The 24,471-nt window shown below is 34.4% G+C and overlaps 1 protein-coding gene across 2 annotated transcripts; it reads right to left on the reverse strand.

The window, feature by feature from the left end:
• Positions 1 to 233: 233 nt before the first annotated feature.
• Positions 234 to 17,016, reverse strand: LOC143225437 (uncharacterized). Of its 2 annotated transcripts, XM_076454862.1 has the most exons (5): positions 16,858 to 17,016; positions 10,605 to 11,615; positions 716 to 2,635; positions 634 to 672; positions 234 to 571 (listed from the first exon to the last, which is right to left on the reverse strand). In XM_076454862.1, the coding sequence occupies exons 2-3, from the start codon at positions 11,602 to 11,604 to the stop codon at positions 2,184 to 2,186; spliced, it is 1,452 nt and encodes a 483-aa protein (XP_076310977.1). In that variant the 5' UTR covers positions 11,605 to 11,615; positions 16,858 to 17,016; the 3' UTR covers positions 234 to 571; positions 634 to 672; positions 716 to 2,183. The 2 variants fall into 2 exon arrangements, with proteins under 2 accessions (XP_076310977.1, XP_076310978.1); XM_076454863.1 differs by lacking the exon at positions 634 to 672.
• Between the last annotated feature and the right edge of the window lie 7,455 nt (positions 17,017 to 24,471).

Here is a 24,471-nt window from a genome sequence, read left to right on the forward strand (position 1 = left end):
CATTTATTAATGTTTAAGTGATCTTAGCTATTGAAAAGCAAGGTTCCCTATGTTGTTTCGTAAATACCTCTGCTTTTTAAGGCGTTTTTTGCACGAATATTCAGTTAGAGTTTCGAGCAAATTCATGTGCGATCCCTATTACGAACCACTAACATATTGTATCGATCATGTGAATAAACTGAAAAACACTTAGAAATACTCATTAAGGTATTAATGTAGATTACGCTTATCAGTGGAGTCACATCTAGCTTTTATTCTCTTAAATAGTTACAACAAATAAAAGTGAATAATATATAAAAGCACTTTACAAACAAGACGCATGAAACCTGCAAATAACTCACATTATTTAATTGTTTTTTGTAAATTATTTCTTACAGATAAACAAAATTTTAGTGTACATTTCAGTATAAACCTTAATAACTGAAGAAAAAGAAGTTGAGGAACCACAAGAAACCTGAAGTAATCTAGAAATCCCATACAAACTAAAACAAACCTGAAGTAATCTAGAAATCCCATACAAACTAAAACAAACCTGAAGTAATCTAGAAATCCCATACAAACTAAAACAAACCTGAAGTAATCTAGAAATACAAACTAAAACAAACCTGAAGTAATACAAACTAAAAAACAAACCTGAAGTAATCTAGAAATCCCATACAAACTAAAACAAACCTGAAGTAATCTAGAAAGAAATCCCATACAAACTAAAACAAACCTGAAGTAATCTAGAAATCCCATACAAACTAAAACAAACCTGAAGTAATCTAGAAATCCCATACAAACTAAAACAAACCTGAAGTAATCTAGAAATCCCATACAAACTAAAACAAACCTGAAGTAATCTAGAAATCCCATACAAACTAAAACAAACCTGAAGTAATCTAGAAATCCCATACAAACTAAAACAAACCTGAAGTAATCTAGAAATCCCATACAAACTAAAACAAACCTGAAGTAATCTAGAAATCCCATACAAACTAAAACAAACCTGAAGTAATCTAGAAATCCCATACAAACTAAAACAAACCTGAAGTAATCTAGAAATCCCATACAAACTAAAACAAACCTGAAGTAATCTAGAAATCCCATACAAACTAAAACAAACCTGAAGTAATCTAGAAATCCCATACAAACTAAAACAAACCTGAAGTAATCTAGAAATCCCATACAAACTAAAACAAACCTGAAGTAATCTAGAAATCCCATACAAACTAAAACAAACCTGAAGTAATCTAGAAATCCCATACAAACTAAAATAAATTATATAATAAAGCAGAACTGTAAATTACACTCGAAACTTGTGTAATTTAATTTAAAAAGTTGTATGCGACATCCAAAATATAACGTCATAAATAGAAAACTTACTATTTCACGAGCTACTCTTAGGAGCAAACGACATGATAAGATACATGTTTTATCTTTAAGAAACACACATGAAAAACTGGCAAAAATAATTATAAAAAGCGGTGGAAAAACAACACTGAATTTTGTGTAGAACTGTTAACAGTAAGAAATTTTACCTGAAAATGCACGTTAGAAATTTAAATAACGGTTTGAAATTTAATAAATCTTGAACAATAATTATGTTTTTGTGTAGGTATGTAGTTTGTATAAAATATGGAAGACGACAATTTGGGGGGAAATGCAACATTTCTGTTAGTAGGGGTGAAAGTTGGATGAGAGTTAATCACTATTATTTTTTTAGGGGGAGGAATTATATTTATTTCATACATCATAAGTTCTCTCATTGTAACCGAATGTTCAGTTATTTGAAACGTCGTTAGAAAAAACAGTTTCATACAAAAACACTAAACCTTTTCACAGAAAACAACTATGGAACCCTCTTCGTTTTTGAACAACGTGTTTCATAAAAAACGAGTTTTTTTAGTTCACCGTAAAGACGTAGTTAATCGTATTGCAACATTGTGTACTAGAGTTACGATTCAACAGTTTTAATGGTTTTATGACGACTTAATGAAACAGCAGCTAGTAAATACTATCACAATTACTTCAGATTATGCACATAAGAGAAACAATATGCTACTTCCTATGAACATAAGCAGTGTTGGTAATCATGGCTCGAGCGAGGAGATTTAACCTTTACCTGTGTATGTAGATATCTGTATTACTAATGACACGACAAAGCTCTTTCATATCACAGAGACTAAATACTGTTTTCAACTTTACTTATAATGCCACAGGAACAATAACAATTGCATTATTAGAGTAGGAAATAACGTCGGTAAGACAACAGTTGCATAATTCTTTTCTTCATTACTACGAGGTTTTGATTCCGAGAACGCCAGTTCGTGTCTTTCCGAGGTAGTGTCTGAATTCTCCTGGAATTCTGGAGGATCATCTTTAAGAAACAAGGGTGGGTTGGGTGTTGTGGAGCGTAGTACGGGGAGAACAGAGGTAGTTGTAGAGAGGTGTGTGAATGTGGTGTACACGTCACAGTCTAGGCTTTCTTCAGTCAGGTTGGCGATACGCACAAACTCCTTCGTTCCAAGAACTGCATGTTTGTCAACAATCTTACACTTGATATTTAGCAATTCTTGTTTAAACAAATTGTTCTTCGCAATTTCGGCGTACTTACTCACCCATGTCATGCGACAGTCACACTGAAGATTATTACCTAGACAGAAGTAAACAATTAGCATGTTAATGGTGTGGAGCTAAAATAGTATATAAAAACATCGGTACATATCCAATAACAGTTCCCAAAAAAGACAAAAAATACAGACAAAGCCTCCAATAGACAGATACACAAATTATGAATAAAAACCATAAAAGTAAAATATTGACTGTTAGTTATACTGGACTAGTTTCTGTAATCTAGTTCCAATGATGGTAACTGTGTTACAGAAACTAGGAATGACACCAACAGCAAAATAGCACAGGCACACAATGTAGTGCAGAATGTTAACAGAAAAAAAAATATCTTTATTAACCTGAAGATGTTACATTCTCTGTGTGCTATTATGTAGGGATAATGCAAATGTCGTCCCTGCTATCTTATTTGTATTGTTTTTGAAAGATCAAGACATACTAGTGTGTCATACGTCAAAAACAACCAGCAGGACACAGTGTTCTTGATAATAGTAATAATTTAGCAATTTTCTACTTTCTGTGTCTTAAGCTATGGTAATTCAAGTTGTTCTATATATTTGTCATTACGATAAACCCACTTGAAGTAAAAATGTATTCTAAAGACGGCTGATATGGGTACTAAAACTTTAAAATAAAATACAGGACAACGTTTCGACTTAAGAAGGTCGAAGCGAATTTTTAGGGGAAACGATAACACTGTTTACAGTGTAATTGACTTTTTAAAAAAATTCTAGTTAATTAATAATACTTGTAAAAGCAGATACTCGGTTCAGAACTATGTTATCTCAATGAAACTGGTTCGCATCACTGTTTCGATTTTTGAGTTAACATGTAATAAAAAAAAAGAATAAGAAATTCAATTTTTTTACAAACATACCCAGAACTTGTGACTCACTCATTAGATAGACATTGTTATGAAAGGAAACACTGTACAGTGTTGTGAAGTTCTGACGTCTTATCGAAGAGATGTTTAAAAATGTCATTTCAGTAAACAATCAGAGCTATCCCTACATTCTACCTTTTACTGTAGGCCAGGGTGTAGGTAGGTGGTTAGAGCACTTGACTCGCGGGTTCGAACCCCTGTCCCATCAAACATGATCGCTCTCTCAACAGAGACTTTTATTAGCTACAACCAATCTCCCGATTCGTTCTACCTTCCCTCTAGTCTTTAATTGCTAAAGTGTGGACGGTAAACGCAGATGGGTGTGCTGTAGCTTTGCGCGAAATTAAAAACAACCGACCAATCTTTCATCGTGCTAACAAATGTTAGTTTTTATTCCCTTAATATAGTAAACACAATATGCCTGACAATAAATGAAGATACATGAATTTTAACCTTAATTCGTTTCTTCCACTACAACGTGTTCAACTATCATCTATAAAAACGAACACGTTTTTCTTTCTTCGCGAAATGATATTACATTTGAAAAAGTTTGTCACAAACGGTTACAAAATTTATGTAACCCGAATTTTTCTTAAATATCTTACCACTTTGTAAAAGTACTAGCGAGGTTATTACCAATACCAGTGGTCTCTTGGCACCCACAAGGCGCGAGTTTTTGCTATTGTTTTTTCTTAAGCGATCAAGGACATAGATGGTTTCTTCACGGTTTTAATGCTTGATTGAACTACTGTGTTATAATAACGCGACAAAAGGCTTCACATCAGACAACGCTCGTGAGAAGGAATACTGAAAGCTTTGAAAAACTCGCACCTCTTAGTTTCTTACTGTTAGAAAACAGGTTTAAAACTAATTAAACTTCACTGATGTTTCAATGGTTGAAGGGCTTTATACAAGTACAAATTACATACTACGTATTATTATCAGTTGCCACTAATGTTATCCCTTATATCGCATTCTTCAGCCGTGGTCCGCACCATAGAAACCAAACTGATAGGCTCGAACACTTCAAAAAGTTATATATAACACAGAGCAAAATAATAATAACCCCCAAGAATAGCAACCGAAAAAACACGTACAACGTATTTCTTCAACTGGTATACTGCACAAGAATAGCAACCAGATAGATAGTAATATACAACTTCAACCGGTAATACATAAGGATACGATTTAATCATCACTTATAACGTGCTATTTATTACCGCGCAGAGACAAGAATTTGTCATATATAACCTCCATTTCTCCTGGACAAGGACAAACTTGTTACGTATAACACGTTCTTTGAACTCGTACTGCACCTCGAGAGTAACTAAATATCTCACAAATGACGAACTTCCACTGTTAGTGTTAAAATACTCCGACTTATGGAACGATCACGTTTTTCCCTCCCTCCTTCGTATTATAAATATTCTTTCTCATCTAACGTTTGTATATGAATTATTTTTATGGAATTTCGAGTATGTATGCGTTTTGTTATAGCAAAGCCAGATTGGGCTATATGCTGAGCCCAAAGAGGGGAATCGAATCCCTGATTTTAGCGTTGTAAATCCGTAAAGCCATACTAGGGCTTTCTGCGGTAGCAGTCCCTAATTTAGCAGTGTAAAAGTAGTGGGAAGGCAACTAGTCATCACCACCCACCGCCAAAACTAGAGTAGCCCAAGTTGGCGAGTAGTAGAGACTGAGTGTCACATAACACTCTCACGGCTGAAAGGGCGAGCATGTTTGGAGTGACGAGGATTTGAACCCGCTTCCCTCAGATTACGAGTCGGGCTCTCTATCTGGCCACGACTGGCCATATAATATGAAATTTAGAAATTAACCTATTTTCTATGTAAAAAATTGGCAAATTTGCACATTTTCGTTTACATAAGGTCTGAATAAAACAATATATGATTCAAGATTTACATGTATATATACTAAAGTTATACAAAAATGTTTAGAAGTGAGTAGTTTTTCGAGATTTGCGACTGTAATGTAAATCCTTTCACGTATCACTCCCCAAATATAGTCTCCCATCATGTTTTAGTTATACGCTCCCAGGTCACCAAAGCAAACTTTGAAGAGAACAATAGATATTTTCCATTTACTTTAGGCATAAGCAATTGGGAAATAACACTTTCTGCTCAGGAACAAGAAAAAGTAAACATTTTGTTACATAGTGATATTGAATCATCTTGAGATCTTCATGACCGGCTCGTTACAGACTAAACAAGATTATTGCTGTTATTTACTGTTAAAACAACTACAACTTGTGATAAAAGTAATAAACTACATGTGTTTTTCTTTCCTCATAATTTAATTATTTTGGATTTAAGTGAGAGGTGTGTAAAATTTCAGATCTATTTTTATACGACACATATTGTCCCATAGTGATTTTCCTTCAATACAAGAAATCTTCAGTTGAGTTAGACGACGAGAGACAAAACGATTCTATAAAACGCTATCTATGTATGTAGTACAATTCTTTACATAAGTTAGAGCCAAATACGCTTAACTTTCTGATAAAAATCACGAAATAGCACATTTTATATTTCATTTAAAAGGAATGTTTATAGTTCAAGCTATTTGGTCTTAACTTTTACTATTGTTTTTAATTTTTCCATTATTATTATTATTATTATTATTATTATAGTAGATAAACTTTTTATATACCTACATCCTATTGGAAGAGGTATAGAGGAAGAAATGTGTTCTATATTATATTAGAGAACATTAACTATTTCTGAATATATTGTAGATATTATACCTACAGTACTACAGATCTTTCTTACACTTACACTCACGTGTAAATACAGTTAGTTTGATTTTTGGATTCTTCACATGTTACAACTGAACAATGGAGCCACTGACATGATTAAGGAGGGGAAAAAAGAGAGAATAGGAGAGACAGAGAGACATCTTCTAACCCTAACAGTAATACAGTGATCGTGAACAAGATGAGATTATAAAACGCCCACAACGCGCCCTCCACCCCCAGGGACAGGAAGGTGCTCAAGCGGATATGTTTGAAGCAGTTAATAAACTATAACGTCATTTGCGCCCACGGACAGTCTGTATTCATTAAAAAAAAGAAAGGAAAAAAAAAGCGTGGTTTCCAGTAGGTGTGTTACCAGTTCGAGATTGCAAGGGCGAAAACTTTGATCTTGAGTTATCTTGCATGCAGATTAGTAGTATATGAAAATAAAACTGTACAACTAACTATTCCTTAGAAGTGACTACAAACACAAGTTAAAGCTGATACATAAAGAAAATACAATGCGATGAAGTCAGTTAAGATTATTCTTCTAATCGTAAGAGAAAAAATAGGAATATATGATTGAATCACACGTTTCCAGCTAAAACTAGACATTCTCACTGTACTACATAAAATATCATAATACTTGAGTTACGCCCCCCGCTAGTACAGCGGTATGTCTTCGGATTTACAACGCTCAAATCAGGAGTTCGATTCTCGTCGGTGGGCTCAGCAGATAGCCCGATGTGGCTTTGCTATAAGAAAATACACACATACTTGAGTCACGATAAGAAAGGACAAATTATTATGAACCTGTACTCTTATTTCAGCCAAATCAGATATTGATGGTCCGTCATCTGAATGACTGTTCATTCGGTCTGCTCTCGCAAGTAAACTTTCCATATATGTAGTTTTTCACCTTTAAATTTCAAATGGAGCGATAAACAACAGGGGTACTGTTGTTTTATAAATCAATACTGAACACAGTTAAAACACACAACAGTAAAAAGCAACAAACAACAGGGGCAATGATGTTGTACACTGAAAATCAGTGTTTACAAGGTACGCTCGAGTATTACTGATTTCAGGGCCACTTCACATTTGGATGAAATATACCACTTCCCTCAATTGATTAGCTAGCTTCCGTTCGTTCAATGGTTTCACACATGACTTTAAAACATACTTATATCTTTCCGGAGGTTCATGAAACACCTGAAGCCATTTCAATTCTGTGATTTACTTAAATGTAACCGAGAAAAACAAATCGAATCACCAATCACGTTTACCCCAGATTACGTAACTGATCAGATGTCCAATTTGCTTAATATCGCAATAAAGAAAAAAAATTAACGTTATTTTATTATACCGGTATTGTTTTTTTGCTTCATATCTGTAGTATTGTATATTGCGGTTATATTTTGATTTTTCGCTCTAGCGTTGATCGATTTACACATAAAGAAATCGATGACAGAAGTTCACCCAACAGAATATCAAGACCTCATCACTCTGGTTATTAACAGCTACAGAAACAATTAATCCAAAAGGATTTTCCAGATTTAATTACCTAGTTTTTATTATTGTTGTGTGAGAAATGGAGTTGCCTAGCGGGTAAAAGTGTTTGAAACGTCTTTCAAACGTCTGTAAGCCTTTAGAATTATAAATATGGAGTACTCTTTCGGTTTATAATAGTAACCGAAATATCATGGCTAGTGAAAAACTAATTACAATGTTAACGTTTATTTGTAATAAGAACTTGGTTTTCTGTTTTTCATGATCCTTTAACACCTTCGATGGCACGTAGTTTCGTGACGGATATTACTTAAATGGTCACTTCCGGAATGAAGCATATTTGATCAGTACAAGCAGGTTATAACTCGGGAAAACCACTTATGTGATATAAATACGTTTTGTTCTTTCTGTCGTGAATGTGATTATTCTAAGGTATTTATTATATAAACTATTATACGAAAATTAATCATCTACAAGTATTAAACATTTTATACATTTGAAACGGGTTTATTTTACGGAGCTAACGCAGTTGTATTTATATTAGTATAACACGCGAGAAATTGTAGTGTAAGAGGTTAACCTAAAAGGAAACATGATTTTGTGTCCAATGATTCTTTCATTTCTTTAGGAGGTTAAGCTAGAATGGAACATGATTTTTTGTTTAATGATTAGTTTAGTTCTTTTGGTACCAGTGTTGTTGTTTTTTTATTCAGGCACATCGAGTATATTACAATAAAAATGACACGTGACTAAAACTGTCACATAAACAGGAAGTAACCCACGTCCACATCTGGTGAAAAGTCAGCGAAGTTTTATTTCCTTCAAATAAATAATGTTTTGCATTCATATATACACATGAAATACGGAAACAGATGTTAAAACTTTCCTTCGTATGCTATAAATATTTTTATTGCCGATTTGTGTAAAGAAAATTTAGAGTGGTAATATACTTCACCGACATCTTCTGTTCAGTGTGCTTTCTGTTAGTGTGGTTTTAAAATAGGAAGGTTTGGTTTGAATTTCAGGCAAAGCTACACGAGGGCTATCTGCGTTAGCCATCCCTAATTTAGCTGTGTAAGACTAGAGGGAAGGCAGCTAGTTATCACCACCCACCGCCAACTCTTGGGCTACTTTTTTTACCAACGAATAATAGGATTAACTATCACTTATAACGCCCCCACGGCTGAAACGGCGATCACATTAGGCGTGACGGGGATTCGAACCCCACGACCCTCGGATTACGAATCAAGTGCCTTAACCACCTGGCCATGTCGGGCCAAAATAGAAAGGACTCCAGTATGATTGAGAACGCGTCAGTTCAGTTTATCTTGTGGGAGCATCGCTCTGCGAGGAGGTATGCTTTTATTTTCAAAGTTTATTTAACGATCTGTGTATTTTCTTAATATTTGAATATCTAATTAATACTCTAAAACACGTTTCAAAGTTTTCTTTATGTCCAGAAAATATGCGGTTAGGAACACGTACACTCTCACACTCTCTTATTGGGGTGTAATGATCCATTTATTTCTTCGAAAAGTTAACCTGCAATGGAACATGATTTTGTGTTTAATAATTATTTCGGTTATCTTGGGAAGTTAAGCACTAAACAGGGTCTGTGGTTTATATATATATATTACAACTTTCATTTCTACTCTCACATTATTTGATTTGGTAAAGTAATATCCCACTCAGGCATTAACGTCACAGTACATTACACACCACGTATCCATGGTTACAGTCTAACTATATACACATACGTATATGTATTAAGGCTTAGGCTACTTTATTTACCATACTAACATCACATAGTTAACATATTTAGAGATCTATAAATGTCGGCACCTGTAGGAAGGGGCGAGGAGGCATTTGCCCTCCTTCCAAACATTTCATAAAAAATTGCACATATTATGGTGTAACATCGTAGTCAAACTAAATATTTTTAGTAATTTGTATTAAAACTGCAAGTTTGTGTTTAAACACACATAACAACTGTTTTAGTCTGTTGACTTACGCTGTAAAACATTATTCCCTACATAAGTTGTTCTCCCCCTTTTGAAAATATTTCTGTGGGCGTCCATCTCTATAAATTTCTGTTAGCATTACTTCTGTTATATATGTATTATGTCATTCTCACCGCGTGGCGAACATATACATGTACGTGTGAAACAGGAATTGGTCCCAATAAACTCAACTTTTTCCAGCCAATGTTTGGCGATGATGTTCGGGTATTTAACAATCGACTACATTGAAGCTAATACTGTGTTGTAAGTGGTTAAAACACGTTAAGTGTTCGAAGTTACACGTCCCCTTAAGAACATTTAGTGGGTTGCTGAGCCTAGTTGTTCTTGTTAACAGCGTCCTGTTATTGCAAATTATTGGCAGGAGATGCTCTGTCGTGACAGTTCGATCTGCTAAGTCATTATTATTTTTTAATTAGGAAGTATCACATAAGATAATATTAATCTTATTTTTTCCCCATTATATTACACGGGAATTAATACAGTAAAGCATGCTATACAAGTATTATTTATCGATTTATGGCAAGCAAATAATTATATGGCTATCTTATTAAAAACAAATCCGTAACCGTTCATTACCTGGTGGTTCGAGCGTAGCGCTTTACTGTTTGGACTCAATGACCTTGAAAGAAAATACTTTTTATATCCCCCCCCCCCAATATATATATATAAACGGCTGGTATGGGCTGAGAAAAAAAAAATTTATATAGCGGTATCACGGACTATTTTTCAAACCGAGTTTAGACGTATGTTGCGAGGAAAAGAAACTGGACTAACTTTCAAAATGTAAGTATGTTAACCAATAAACACGAGAAAGTCTGGATTATCTTACCTTTGAAATACAAAATGAAATGTTCAGTCAAAGCGTTCGTCATATCTTCGACGATCGAAGCTTGAAGATATTTTAGGTGATTATCAGAAATCTCTAGAAATCGAAGGTTCGAAGCTCCCAGAAACGCATGATCGGGTATTTCCTTCAAACGGTTGTGGTTCAGCTGAAGTGTGGTCAAGTATTTAAGGCCGTTAAAAGCTCGAGATTTGATCTCTGAAATGCGGTTATGTTTCAGGTCGAGTTCCTGAAGTCTGGGTGTTCCACTAAAAATGTCATTTTCTAAAACAGCTAAGTTGTTTTTGTACAAGTCCAGACGGCGAAGACTTAAAAGTCCAGATAGACTGTTCTGGCTCAGATGGCTGATCCGGTTGTTCCACAGTTCCAGTTCGGACAGGTTACGTAAGTGAACAAAAGTATTGTCTTCAATCCATGTAATGTTATTTCTGTCCAGAAAGAGAAAAGTCAAACGAGGTAAGTTATAAAACGATCCTTTCTTTAATTCCTGAATATGATTTTCGCTAAGTGAAAGTTTAGTTAGAACTGGGAGGTTCGATATACTATGTTTTACTAATCCTCGTATTTCATTTCTTTCCAGTATAATTGTTCTCAAATGTTCTTTGTGAGAAAAGCTGTTTTTTTTCAAAGTTCCTAATGACGATTCCTTTATGTAAAGTTCTTCCACCAATGGAGTCCTCGCTAGAGATTCCAGGGGGACGAATTCCAGAGGGCTAGAGGGACGAGATGTAAACGAAAGTTGTTTAACTCTGCTCTGTCGGCTGAATCCTTTCCAGATTTCGTTGCTGGGATCGACAGGACCGAATATGTAGCAGGAAATGTCCGTTGCTTCGTCCATTCCTTCTTGATCACAAGTGCAATATACTGAAGCATTAGCAGAGGCGGAGTTACATAACACCACGTGCTCTCCGTTCACTTTACCCTCCGACAACGGTAACATCAATATCAACAGATGAACAATCTTGGAAAGCCTTTTCGTTGTCATTTCTACGATGCCTTTATACGAAAAATAAAAACACCCAGTCTAAAACTTTACATTTATATTAATTTTTATATTGTCTTGATGGCAAGATATATAAAGATTATAGACAATTAAATTGCTGTAAAAGTCCTAATGAGTAACAGAGCTTACACTTTACAAGAACGTATTATTTTCTTAACTAAGACAAAATACGTAAATAATAACGAAATACACGAAACAAACTCTTAGAAAGCCACCACGAGACCTCCAATATATGGGAGAAATTATTGTATCAGACAGATTAAAGTAATTACAAAATAACGGCTTGTATGATTTCCGTTAATACAATCCTCCCTGTTTTTGTATTTTTGTGTGTGTTTGTTTTACTGCACTGTACAATTACTCAACCACCTGCAACCGCCTCTCCAAATCCATCAAATCTCCTTCAGGCGAAAGGATGACGAACCTGCAAGCTTAGCCTTGAAAGTATAGACTTTCTTGTTTGGCAAGTTTGCTGGAGTTTAGTAAAGACAAAACTAGTCATAAATCAATATTTTAAATTAACTCGTTCTACACTGAACAACTAACAATTCCAGTTTTTTTACTGGGTGGTCTTTCTAGGTATTATGCAAATTTCGAAGTGCTCTCGTAAATATTCAATCACTTTTCACTTGAATACGAAGAATTTACATTTGTCTCCTACGTTATTAGTGCTTTCTATTTGTTGTGTTGTGGGTTGAGTTCATTGGGCGTTCTTTCTCGTTGCGGTACAAGTCAAATGGGTTATTATCACGAGTCAACATTGCTAGGATGACGTTAGTTCCATACAAGACTCCTGTTAAAACGCCCATTCAGACTTTCGAAATTAAGGTTACGATTATATCATCATTAAAAATAACTGCTTAGTATGTTTTGTGGTTATTAAATGAGTTAAGCAAAAAAAAAAACAAAAAAAAATTACTGTTAAAATTCGGTCAGTCCACATGTATCAATTACATGTTGATACAACATTTGTAGACTAACGTCTGTAAATTCTATTTACAATTCATAGGATGAAACTTTATGATGATGGTACTCCTGTCCACCAACTCTTACGTTATAACTAGAATGGTATTCCTGTTCACCGACCCTTGGATTATAATTTATCAAAGTAACTGATATACTTTTAGCAATCATGGAGTTCAGGTCAACCAACGTTGTTAATAATAACCTGATAATGACTGATATAGTAGTAATATAACACAAACGTGTTATCTTAAGTCGAGCTAAGAGGTTATTCTATTAACAAATGTTTGAAGAACTGTACCTAAAAGAAAGGTAAAGTAATGAAGAAGGACTCGCGCGTTCAAAAGGAATATAATATTGATTCATTATCTATTAGCTGACCTTTGAATTATGGATCACTTAGGAAAATGGGTTATGTCTTAAGAGAATATCTTATGTAGTTCGTGAAGACAGTAACGTGCACTGTCCTAATGTGTTGACAAGAGCATTAGTTGCGATGCGGTCCGGCATGGCCAAGCGTGTTAAGGCGTGCGACTCGTAATCTGAGGGTCGCGGGTTCGCATCCCCGTCGCGCCAAACATGCTCGCCCTCCCAGCCGTGGGGGCGATATAACATGACGGTCAATCCCACTATTTGTTGGTAAAAGAGTAGCCCAAGAATTGGCGGTGGGTGATGATGACTAGCTGCCTTCCCTCTAGTCTTACACTGCTAAATTAAGGACGGCTAGCATAGATAGTCCTCGAGTAGCTTTGTGCGAAATTCAAAAACAAACACTTACGATGCAACATAGCTCCAAGGGAATGTAGAATATCAGCACCTCTCTAAATCTGTTCTCTTTTACTGAAATTACACAAACTTATGTTCATCTGTTTATTCCAAGATTTTGATGTGTGTATTTTGAAAGACTTCTTCGTGTCATAAAAAAAGTAGACATAGCAATTAGCGACCTTGAAGTTTTGGGTTTCTATTACTGACGTAAAAACGGTAAAATTATTTTTGTTCTTCCATATTCTCAGTTTTATCCTAAATAGTCCGAAGAAAGCGTAACCAATAAGAAACTTAACATGTTTATAGATAGAAAATTTAAGACAAAAAAAAGTGTTTTTGTAAGAGCCTGAAAAATCCAGCAAAAACAAAGAAAGAAAATAAACGGAGTCAAGTAAAACTGATATAAATACATTTAACACTAACTTTACAGACTTCCGCTTTAATTTTTTTTTTTTAAAGGAATGAGCACATCCATCATTTATTTTGAATCTAGTATAATCTTTAGACGTGATTATCAACCCACGTAAAGGCACCAGAGATACATGATAAATGAATCATCATTGAAGTCGTCACTAGAAATAACATTGCATAGAGTAGGCTTTGAAAACTTCGGACCCATCCTTTCTTTTAGGTTAACATATAATGACCGAAACATCACTGTACCGACTTCATTACATGTAAAACAAAAAGCACGAACAAAGTAAACTTATTTTACAAATTAAAACTTACAAACAAGTTCTAAACTTTGACAAAGTTTCAGGTAATCTAAATTCTATACATTTGTTCTAGACAACAAATACTATATATTTACTGACATTGAATCTTGAGAAATATTCCAGTTTTATTTGTTATAATGTGTAATAATGTAAAATGTATGAATAACAAAACAACTTTATTTAACCTAGGGTACAAGACAGAGGTGATGTTTCTAACGCTGTAAAGTTGACTAAATTTATCGTAAACATAACCTCCTGAATAAGGTTATTATTTTCAAAAACATATATGGACGACAGAACTAAAATTTGTCGACTTTGTAAATCACTGTTCGATCAAACCCTATTCTTCTCCATATAATGTGTTAACAGAGTGGAGGCGAGCAGTGCCATCCATTAGATTTAAATCAGGAACTAACACAGCCATTTCACATCATAAATGTTTTATGATCTGTTTCCTATAATGGACTTAGTAACAGTACCATTCTGTATGGCACGCAATAATTCAAGCGCTGTCATACTCACACTCTCTTATAAAATTAGATCTGGACTGATTTCAACTTATCTCTAAACGTTTATTTCCTAGTTGAAAGGTGAATGAGGCCTCGTCTATTGAATTTGTTTGTTTCGAATTTCGCGCAAAGCTACACTAGAGTTACCAGAACTGTCTCTAATTCAGCTGTATAAAAGTCTCTTGGGCTACTATTTTACCAATGAATAGTGGGTTTGGCTGTCACTCATAACGCCCCACGACTGAAAGGGTTTGGTGTGGATGGGGGGGGGGGGGCTTGGCGTTTTATGGCATAAAGCAACTAGGTTATCTGCGCCCGTTTGGTGTGACAGGAATTTGAACCCGCGACTCTCAAATTACCAGTTAAATGTCTTAACCACCTGGCCATGCTGAGCCTTGTGTGTTAAAAAACACGAATAAAAACATTAATATATATATTTTTAGCCCACTGGATGTGTTCCTCGCATAACCTAAGTTTGTTTCGTGACTTCATACGAGTGAAGTACTCCTTACCAAACGACTGACATGCAAACACTAAAACTACACCCATTTGCGGCTTCGAGCATTTCATTCATTATCGAAACAGGTATTTTATGAATTCTAAGCCTGAGCAACTTCAATATTGGCTTGGAAGTAACTTCGCATTCTTTTAAGAACACTGAGTTGCTTGTAACCAGTTTACAACAGCCTGCTTTGAGCATTGATTTTCCGGCGCCATCCATCCGTTTGTTTTAAAGATAATTTTTTTGAGTTCTAGTAATAATTTATGAACGACATGAAAATCTGTGCTTCTCTTCAAAATAACCAATGGAAGACAACGGAGTCAACGTTTTATCATTCATAGTTTATTGAAACCAACAAGAAGAAAGTACCAAGTATCACACATGAAACACCTAGAAGAGGCGATATTCTCAAAGTGCCCATATAGAAGTTGTGGTCTTTTATTAAATAACATATTACTTTTCGGCTTAATATTCAGACGCTTAAAGATATAAACTGGACATTGTTGTTGGAATTTAAAGCGAAAAACAATGAATTATGTCCATGTGAAAATCCGGAGATAATTGAAATCCGCTCATCACACAGACACAAGTTCACTGTCCCTTGACGACGCGCCACCTATCGTTGTCAAACACATTACTTTCACCATAAACAAGTTGCTGTCACATGATGTTGTACCACGTTCGTAAACCTGAGCACGAAGTCCTTTTGTTCCACCTCTTCGTACTTTGTTGTTCCCATAGTTTCTGTTAGTCATGGTCCAAAGACTGTTGTACTGTTTTTACCCGTGAAAACTTAAACACAGCTTGAACCATTTCTTCGAAATTTATTACACTTTTACATCTGTATAATTTATCTTCAACTGTTTCGTCTGTGTTTATGTTTTTACCACTGAGAATACGGATCTTAAACGTTTTATTGAGCCTTTGCCGTTTTGTAGCAGCTATAATCCTTAACAACATGGATCGGAAAAATTATTCCAACCGTAGACTTTCCTAACGATCCGGACTTCTCGATTTACTATCCTTGGACTTTGTTTCTGATAAAAGCAAATTCTCTTTAGTTTCGCACTTTTATTTTTAATTCTATTACGTCGTAATGGTCAATATTTTTTGTTTCACCTCGTTCATACAATTTCGTGTAAAAATAGTTTTTTCACAATTTTATTAAATTTAACGAATTTATCAAACCAACACAGAGATTGAATTCACTGTCGTCAAAATATTAAAATGCTAAACAATGATTTAAAACGAAGAAGCCCTAACCAGAACCATCATATTAAAATTCTGGTGAAGGTTATGCAGTATTGGAATTTTCCTCGTGCTATTATTATAAAATTATACTTTGTCGGTTTATGTAAATGATTCTGGTTGATTATGGCAATTTCACATAAGACGTAAAGCGGGAACTAAAACTAAACCTGGAAAACAAGGTCTTCCAATCAACTAAAACTAAATAATAAAACACTTCCATCAACTAAAACTAGAAAGTCTATTGAGTATGCGCTGACGGAAAAACTCCGAGACTAACATGTATACAAAACGTTTTAAGTTCAACCTAATACCAAAACCAATAAATATTAACTCCATAACTCATAATATCGATTAAAATCAAAATGACATACAGCTATAACATTTCAGTTAAAACGGTATGGAAAACACTGACCCGTCTTCACAAGAACTTAATGTGATAATTCATTACTCTAAATATTAATCAAATGGCTTTTATTACTTCCTGTTTTTTGAGTTTCATAATTATAAACGAGATCGTTTTTCTTACCTGCTTTAACAGAGATGACAAGCTACAGAACTCGACAACACTCTCGCTGCTCGACGACGAGAAAAGAACGAATCAACGTGCCCTACTTCGAGTTCTCTACGTGCTTCACGTGCACTGTGAAACTATCAAGAGAAGCCCACACATAATCTCTGTAGCGTCTGGAGTTGAGAGTACGCTGTAAGAGTTTTCTTTTGTTAAAAAAATTGCGAGGGGGGGGGAGAGGATCAATCCAAATAAACTGGTTTGTTGACTAAGAGGAAATATTTCCCCTGGAATCTTCGAGTGACGAAAAGTTTTAATAAATGTATAATTCTGTGAGTTGTGACTAGGATGAATAATTTTAAATGTGACGTACTTAAAAGTCATGAATTAAAACGTAACTAATTTCGATAATAATTGTTCTTGAAATTATACAGCTTTAGGCGAAAACCCTTGTCTTGCCAGTTGACATATTTCTGAAACAACCCTGAGGTAGAACGCAGACAATTAAAAAAATGTGTAAGAGGTTTTAAAGAGCATGCGTATGTACTGAAGTGACACTTGCGACAAAGAACAAGGTCAGCTACAAGTGGTGGCGGCTATAAACGTAGTTTTCTGTTTCTTCTTTCAAACCCATATACATATAGATATACATCTTAACTCCATAACCATACTCTACAATAAATGACTCTTCATTTGACGTCCAGTTGCAGTAGATCAGCTTAAGATAATTGCTAAATATTTTAGGTGCTAGTACTGGACAATTGTGTTCATTCATCGAATTGAGACAACAAATATTTCTTTTGTATTTCATAATTAACTCGTTAGAACTATCTGCCTTACGGTTTGTTCGTGTTTAAGAAAATAACCACAATCGAAAATTGTTTATATTTATTTATTTTTTATTTTTGTGAAGGCATAAGTTGTTGTTGCACACAGTTATGAAAACAAAATATCTGTTGTCACGACAGGCGTGACAACCCAAACACACGACCAGTATAGTGTGGTGGTAAGTGTAGTGAGAGTATTAGCTATTTTTTACACATACGTTATACTTAATTATACATTCTTACCACAGTTGTGAAAACCCAAACAAACGACTTATATGATGTGGTGGTAACTGTGGTGGTAGAGTGGTAGTTCTAATATACATTCGTTTCCACCCACGAAACAAGTTAAGATGGAAATTTCACTCGCGAGAAATAAAACACATTAAGTGTTGACCATCATGTTGCTTATACGTTTATTTTACACATTAGACAACATGTTGCACATCAATTTACGTTACATATTAGACTTGATATTATAGAGATATATGATGCTTAAGCCAGTCAACTAATACAGTAAAATGTACAGTTTGCTAGAAGATAGCCATTTATGTAATAAACATAAATGTGGCTGTTACTCTCTTTTCGTGTCTGCTTTTAAACTGTTTTGACATTCATCATAGAACGAAAGACTAAAATATCTGAAATCTAGGTTATGGGTTAGTTTTAAAGTTTTTGTTTTACTTTTCAAACATTTGGTAGAAAATGACAGGAAGAAACGTTCTATAAGCACGAGATCTGTCTTCTATGAATTTCCTGCTGCAGTGCCACCTTAAAGTTAGAAATATATGTTATTTAGTTTTGCTAAGTCATTCTCTAACAGAAACTATAAAGCTAAACATTGCACTAGGAACTGACTTACTGAAATCAATGCTCATTTCAAGCAAGTGTCATCTGGTGGAGAAATGAAATATTAACGCACAACGGTGAGATAACGACTTTAGTTAATAGTGTCTCTAAGGAGAAATGCCCTAATTATGACATTCTTGACGTGGAAAGTGTTTTCAAAGAACGTCCATACATAAATCCAAAACTTTTTATTTTGTTGAACACTTCAAGCAATTCTAGTTTTAGCTATTTATAAAGACCTGTAGTCAAAATCTGTCTGAATGTGTAGTAAATGCTTCATAAAAAAGGTCCTGTAATCAAAATATCTGTAGATAGGTAGTAAATATTTCACTAGTAAAAGCCTGTAATTCAAATTTGTCTGTATAAGTAGTAGATACTTAATGAGAAAGGTCTTGTAATCCAAATCTTTCTGTACAGGCACCAAATATTTCATAAGGAAGGTTCTGTAATCCAAATCTGTTTAAATAGATAGTAAATACTGGAAATGTACATCATATGAAGTTGAAGACTGTGGGTCATAGGTCATATCTTCTCATTGATTACCAAAAATTCAAAACTTGATTTTGTTCGTTTCACAGGTAATATTAGTACGTGAGAAGTTCTAAATCCATGCATTAGGCTTTTCATGTCTCTTAAGTAAATGATTAAACAGATAGAAAAGTAGAAATGGTCACGTGGCTTTTGTCAAATTTGAAACGAACAATAGATAGTTACCTGTAACTTTTAGAAACGTCGAGTTTACTGTTTTCTGCTTGAGATAATAATCAGAAGTCCTCTTATTCTTTAAGATTGTACTATGTTTGTTCTTCGTCTGCTAATTACTTCAAAAGTGTGCAATTTTTAACCTTCTTATAAATTTTTTACCTTCATATATTGAATGATATAAAATTGAGCAACATCTTTTTATCTTCACCTGTTCAATGATTTAAAATTCTGCAACGTTTATTCTTTTTGTCATCTGCTGAACGTTTTAAGATTTTCTAAAGTTTCTTCCTTTACATTTTTACAGACAATATCTAGAACTTTGATAATCAAGATTTTAGCTTCAGGTTTTCATTGTTGGATACAACATGTGACAAGCAGACGCTAATGATCAATGACAACCATGTTTGTCTTCTAACAAACTGAAGAGTTTACTATGTGATTCTAATGACATGACTTACCTATCTCTATATGTAATATGATGGATAATATACAATAGCCTTATATGCAAAATGACATTTAATATAAACAGTATTTTTATGTGCAGCATTACGACTAACATGTTGTCTTTATATTCAATAGAGCGTCTAATATACAATATATGTAGCATGACGTCTGTATTTACAACATGGCGGTTAATATATAAATAATTTTATATGCAAAATTGTTGCTAATAAACAGTATATGCGTTTATTGGATGTAACAATTAGGATATATTATTGTACATCTTTATGTGTAACATGCTAGCCCATATTAATTACATAAGTAATATGATTAGAATGTACTGTATATCTTCATGTGCAACATTGCGGTTAATAGACTTCCTGTGTCAGTGAGGTAAACGAACACGTTGTTGTTTATGTGTAACCAGGTTCACTTTGTAAATGAATACTATGCACACACTTAGAATTAGGCACAAATCCACACAATGGGCTATCTCTGCTATCATAGAGTCGGTGGACTCTGTATGTAGGGATGGTTAAGATACTTCATAGGCGTAATACAAATATGCTCGTTATAATATCGTCAGTGAAACATGGTTCTACTTTGATAAATGTTTGCTACTTACTTTCATTTGTTTCTATATTCAACAGGCCCCTCCAAAAAGCAAGAAACCATCGGTAAGATAACAAACTAGAAAGTAACCACCCACCAAATTGTTCGTCTTTCTTCTTTTTATTGTTTCAGTCAAGATAACTATACATCTACTTTATCCCTAACACCAAATTAAACATAAATCCACTCTATGTGTTTATGGGTGGTGCCAGATGCCATTGCTTAGCCGTGATATGTAGTACTAATTTTAAAAAAATCAAAATTCTTGTGTAAATGATGTTATCATTACTCTGTGAAGGTTGCCTTTTTACAGAAATCTACTCTCCTTTCAGAAAGCTTGAATACAGGGTGAAATAAAAATTTCTAGCCAATAATAGATGAATATTAGATGACTGTAACTTGTAAAATAGTCAACGCTTTGTACACTACACAATTGGTACCTTTAGGTTGTTAACCCCTGTATTATGTACGAAGTGAAGGAGTAAGAAAAATCATAAAACATAACGCTATATTTTTACACACATTCATACAATACACTAATTTTCACTCAGAGGGAAACCGTCACAAAACAAGAAATAAAAAAACATTTTGGAAATGTGAAACAAGATACGGATGGCAGTGCCAAAAATAATGTAAAGAAGAATAAAGACACAGTTATACATAGAGAATCCCTACGTAACTTTCAATATTAAAATTTGATGTTATGCTGTAAAATGCACATATTACTTTAATATTAGCACAATTGGAAATTATACATTTCTCACTGCAATTTTATTATCACGCTATCATGGTCATATCACGAGAAACATCAATGTAATGTAAGTTACGAGGTCGGTCAAAATGACCAACCTCTTAAGCATTTTAATAATTTTTAATAAGGAAAGTAATACATAGATGATCAAAATATAGCTGTATCATCCCTATATTGTTGTTTGCATTCCTTTTGGCACTGCCGGCCTTAAATTATTTTACATTTACAAAACGTGTTTCTTATTTGTTAGTATTTACTATCATGTTCTCGTCTTTGACAGATTAAGATTAACCTCATTCATATCTGTAAGCTTTGAGTTTTGTTTATCTTTATCGTAAATTATTCAAAATGCAAAACATCCTTAGAAACCTTATTTAAATTTTACTTCATTCCATCAGGATACTGTGGCTACCTGAACGAATCATTTTCGAAAAAACAAAACATTCTAAATACTTACCTATATAAAATTTCTATATATTATTATGAAAAACGCTTCCAATGGCACAGCGTTATGATTCGAACTTTAGAACTTTAGAAACCGGGTTTCGATACTTGTGGTGGGCAGAGCACAAGTAGCCTGTTCTGTAGCTTTGTGCTTAACTTCTAACAAGCAAATACTATGAAAAGCAAAAGTTTTCGTTCGATTTCTCTTGACTGAAAACATTTGTGTTCGGGATTTTTCAAATCAGAGACGTTTTGATGTTGCTAGGCAACCACCACATTGAGCAGGAGAAGTTAAAACTATTCATTCGATTTGGAAAGAATTTGAGCCAAAACAAACAAGTGTTGCCAACTTGTTTCTGAAGTTCTTAAAAAAAGAATTATTCATAATACCTCATAGCTGATGTTACATTCTTAACCATAGTAGGGCTGGCAGCTCCGCTAATGTAATTTTTTAAAAAATTTAGTTGCTAATTATAATTAACTTCTCTAAACAATATCACTGTCGTTAAAGGTAGGCAGCTAGATTATTTGGTTACATGGATGACGATGTATGAAAACGATGGTGAGGAGAGGCTTTTCTAGTTGTAAATAATTTTTCTTTTGATGTTATTTCACGATGCTACTGTCTCACTGTGGGTCAATTTTGGTTTTTGAATTTCGTGTAAAGTTACACGAGGGCTACCTGCGCTAGCCCTCCCTAATGTAGCAGTGTAAAACTAGAGGGAAGCCAGCTAGTCATCACCACCCACCGTCAACTCTTTTACCAACAAAGAGTGGGATTGACGGTTTCATTATAACGCCGCCATGGCTGAAAGGACAACATGCTTGGTGCGACGGGGATTCGAACTCGCGACCCTCAGATTACAAGCTGAACGCCTTAACCCACCTGATCATGCTGGGCTAGGTCAATTTTGAAATCGCTAACAAAAATGACGTTCTAAAACTACATGGAGAACCGTTGTTAAACGTTACCTGTGGGTTGTATCTGACTCTCACACCATTCACTTTTTTCCAATCCATATAGCCCCCTTAACAATTAGACTTTAGTTTTCGTCATGTAACAGCATAATGTTCTGTGTAGAAGTTAGTTCAAATATAATATCACATCTTTTCCGGCAAAATAAAAATGTATATTATAAATATTGGAGCATAGTTTTGTAAACAGAATCAGAAATGAACGTTTCCCATTAAACGTGTAATTCGGTGCTATTTTCTGATAAACAGAAAATATGTAAACACAAACCATCAAATTCGCAATCTCGAGGAAGGACCAGAATTACAGAATTTGTTATTGAACTTAAAATATGCTTACTCGGTACACGTGGAAAGAAAATGTAACGACAACTTCCTGTCATATTTTGAAAATATTTTCATCATTGTTTGAAATATGAGATGTGTTTATTCATAAACATTTTCTGCCTAACTTGGTTCATTCATGTTGAACTGAACGTTTTTAACATTAAATAATTGTTATGTAAAACTGTCGAATGATAACAATATTCATCAGTTCGATCTTTCTTGTGGTTAAAGGTTGCAGAATTTTTTAATTAGAACTTATGAGTAATTAGTTTTTAAAATGTGACAGGATAAATTTTAGCTGCTTGTTAATAGTCTATGTATCCTAAGCCTTGTCTGACCAGTTGTCTATAGTTTACAAAGATGAGTATGTGGCCTATAGTCTTTACGATCTGAGGATGGTCGTATGATTAGTAAACTTTATGTGGGACAGCGTAGGTCGTTTGGATGAAAGTTAATCATATATTGATTGGGATTCAGAAGTGTATTACTGAGAATGGGTTATCTATACTGATATTTACTGCTAATTGTTGTTAAAGTTGATTGAGTAGGATAATAGAGAACTATTACTTGGATTTTTATTGTGACTGTCAGTTAAATTCTTTCAGTACGGGTCTTATGGTTAAAAATAAGATTTCGTTGTTGTTTTTTTTAATTTATAGCAAGGCTTGGCGCTAGAGATACACTCATCTAGATCCTCGAAATGCTTTATTTGCAGCTGCGCACAAGCATACTTGTCTAAATTATCGCCGTGCACGAGATTCTGAAGACGGTCGATATTTTACTTTGTTGCATGGTTTAGTTGTTTGGGTTCGAATCTGTTTGTTTGTTTATGAATTTCACGCAGAGTTACACGAGGGCTATCTGTGCTAACCGTTCATAATTTAGCAGTGTAAGATTAGAGGGAAGGTAGCAAGTCATCACAAACCACTGCCGATCCTTTTACCAACAAATAGTGGGTTTGATCGCACATTATAACGCTCTCACGGCTGAAAGGGCAAGCATGTTTGGTGCGACGAGGACTCGAACTCGCCATCCTCAGATTACGAGTCGATTGCTCCAACCACTTAGCCATGTCGGGCCATTGTGGGTTCGAATCTCGGTCACCGAACACGTTGTTACATTACTTGAAATATGGTAAAACGTAACCTGATTAGTATTGCAGATTGGACGTCCTTCTCTCATTAATGACTATTATTTTCTTTATGGAGTAGTCAATCCAATGATGTGCCTTTCGATATCAAAATAATAATTTTCTACCGTACATGAATAAATTCAATAAGTGACAAAATAAGTGCCAGTCCAGACGGGACCTATCTAAAGTTATGTCATGATTATTTATGTATTACTTAATTTATTCAATACTTAATAAGTTATAGTTACTCTACAAAAGTCATATTTATTTCAATCGTATATCTATTTATTTTCAAAGTCTAGTTGTCGTTCTAGAGAGAATACACCACTTTATCTAATCACAGAGCAAGAAAGAATTCCGTTTTAGCTTCTACACCAAGTGTGATTTGACAAGTAAGGTTACTTGAGTAACTGAAAAACGCTGTTTAGTTTACTTCACGCAAAGCAGAGAATTTCGATTACCATTCTCTGTGTATTTTTAGCTTTACAGATAATTACATATAATGTTCTAATGGGTAAAAGTAAACAGACTTAAACAGTGTTAATTAATACTGAAACTGGTGTTTTAGATTCCAT

The sequence above is a fragment of the Tachypleus tridentatus genome, chromosome 9 (genome assembly GCF_004210375.1).
Source record: "Tachypleus tridentatus isolate NWPU-2018 chromosome 9, ASM421037v1, whole genome shotgun sequence".
In the NCBI taxonomy this organism is placed as follows: Eukaryota; Metazoa; Arthropoda; class Merostomata; order Xiphosura; family Limulidae; genus Tachypleus; species Tachypleus tridentatus.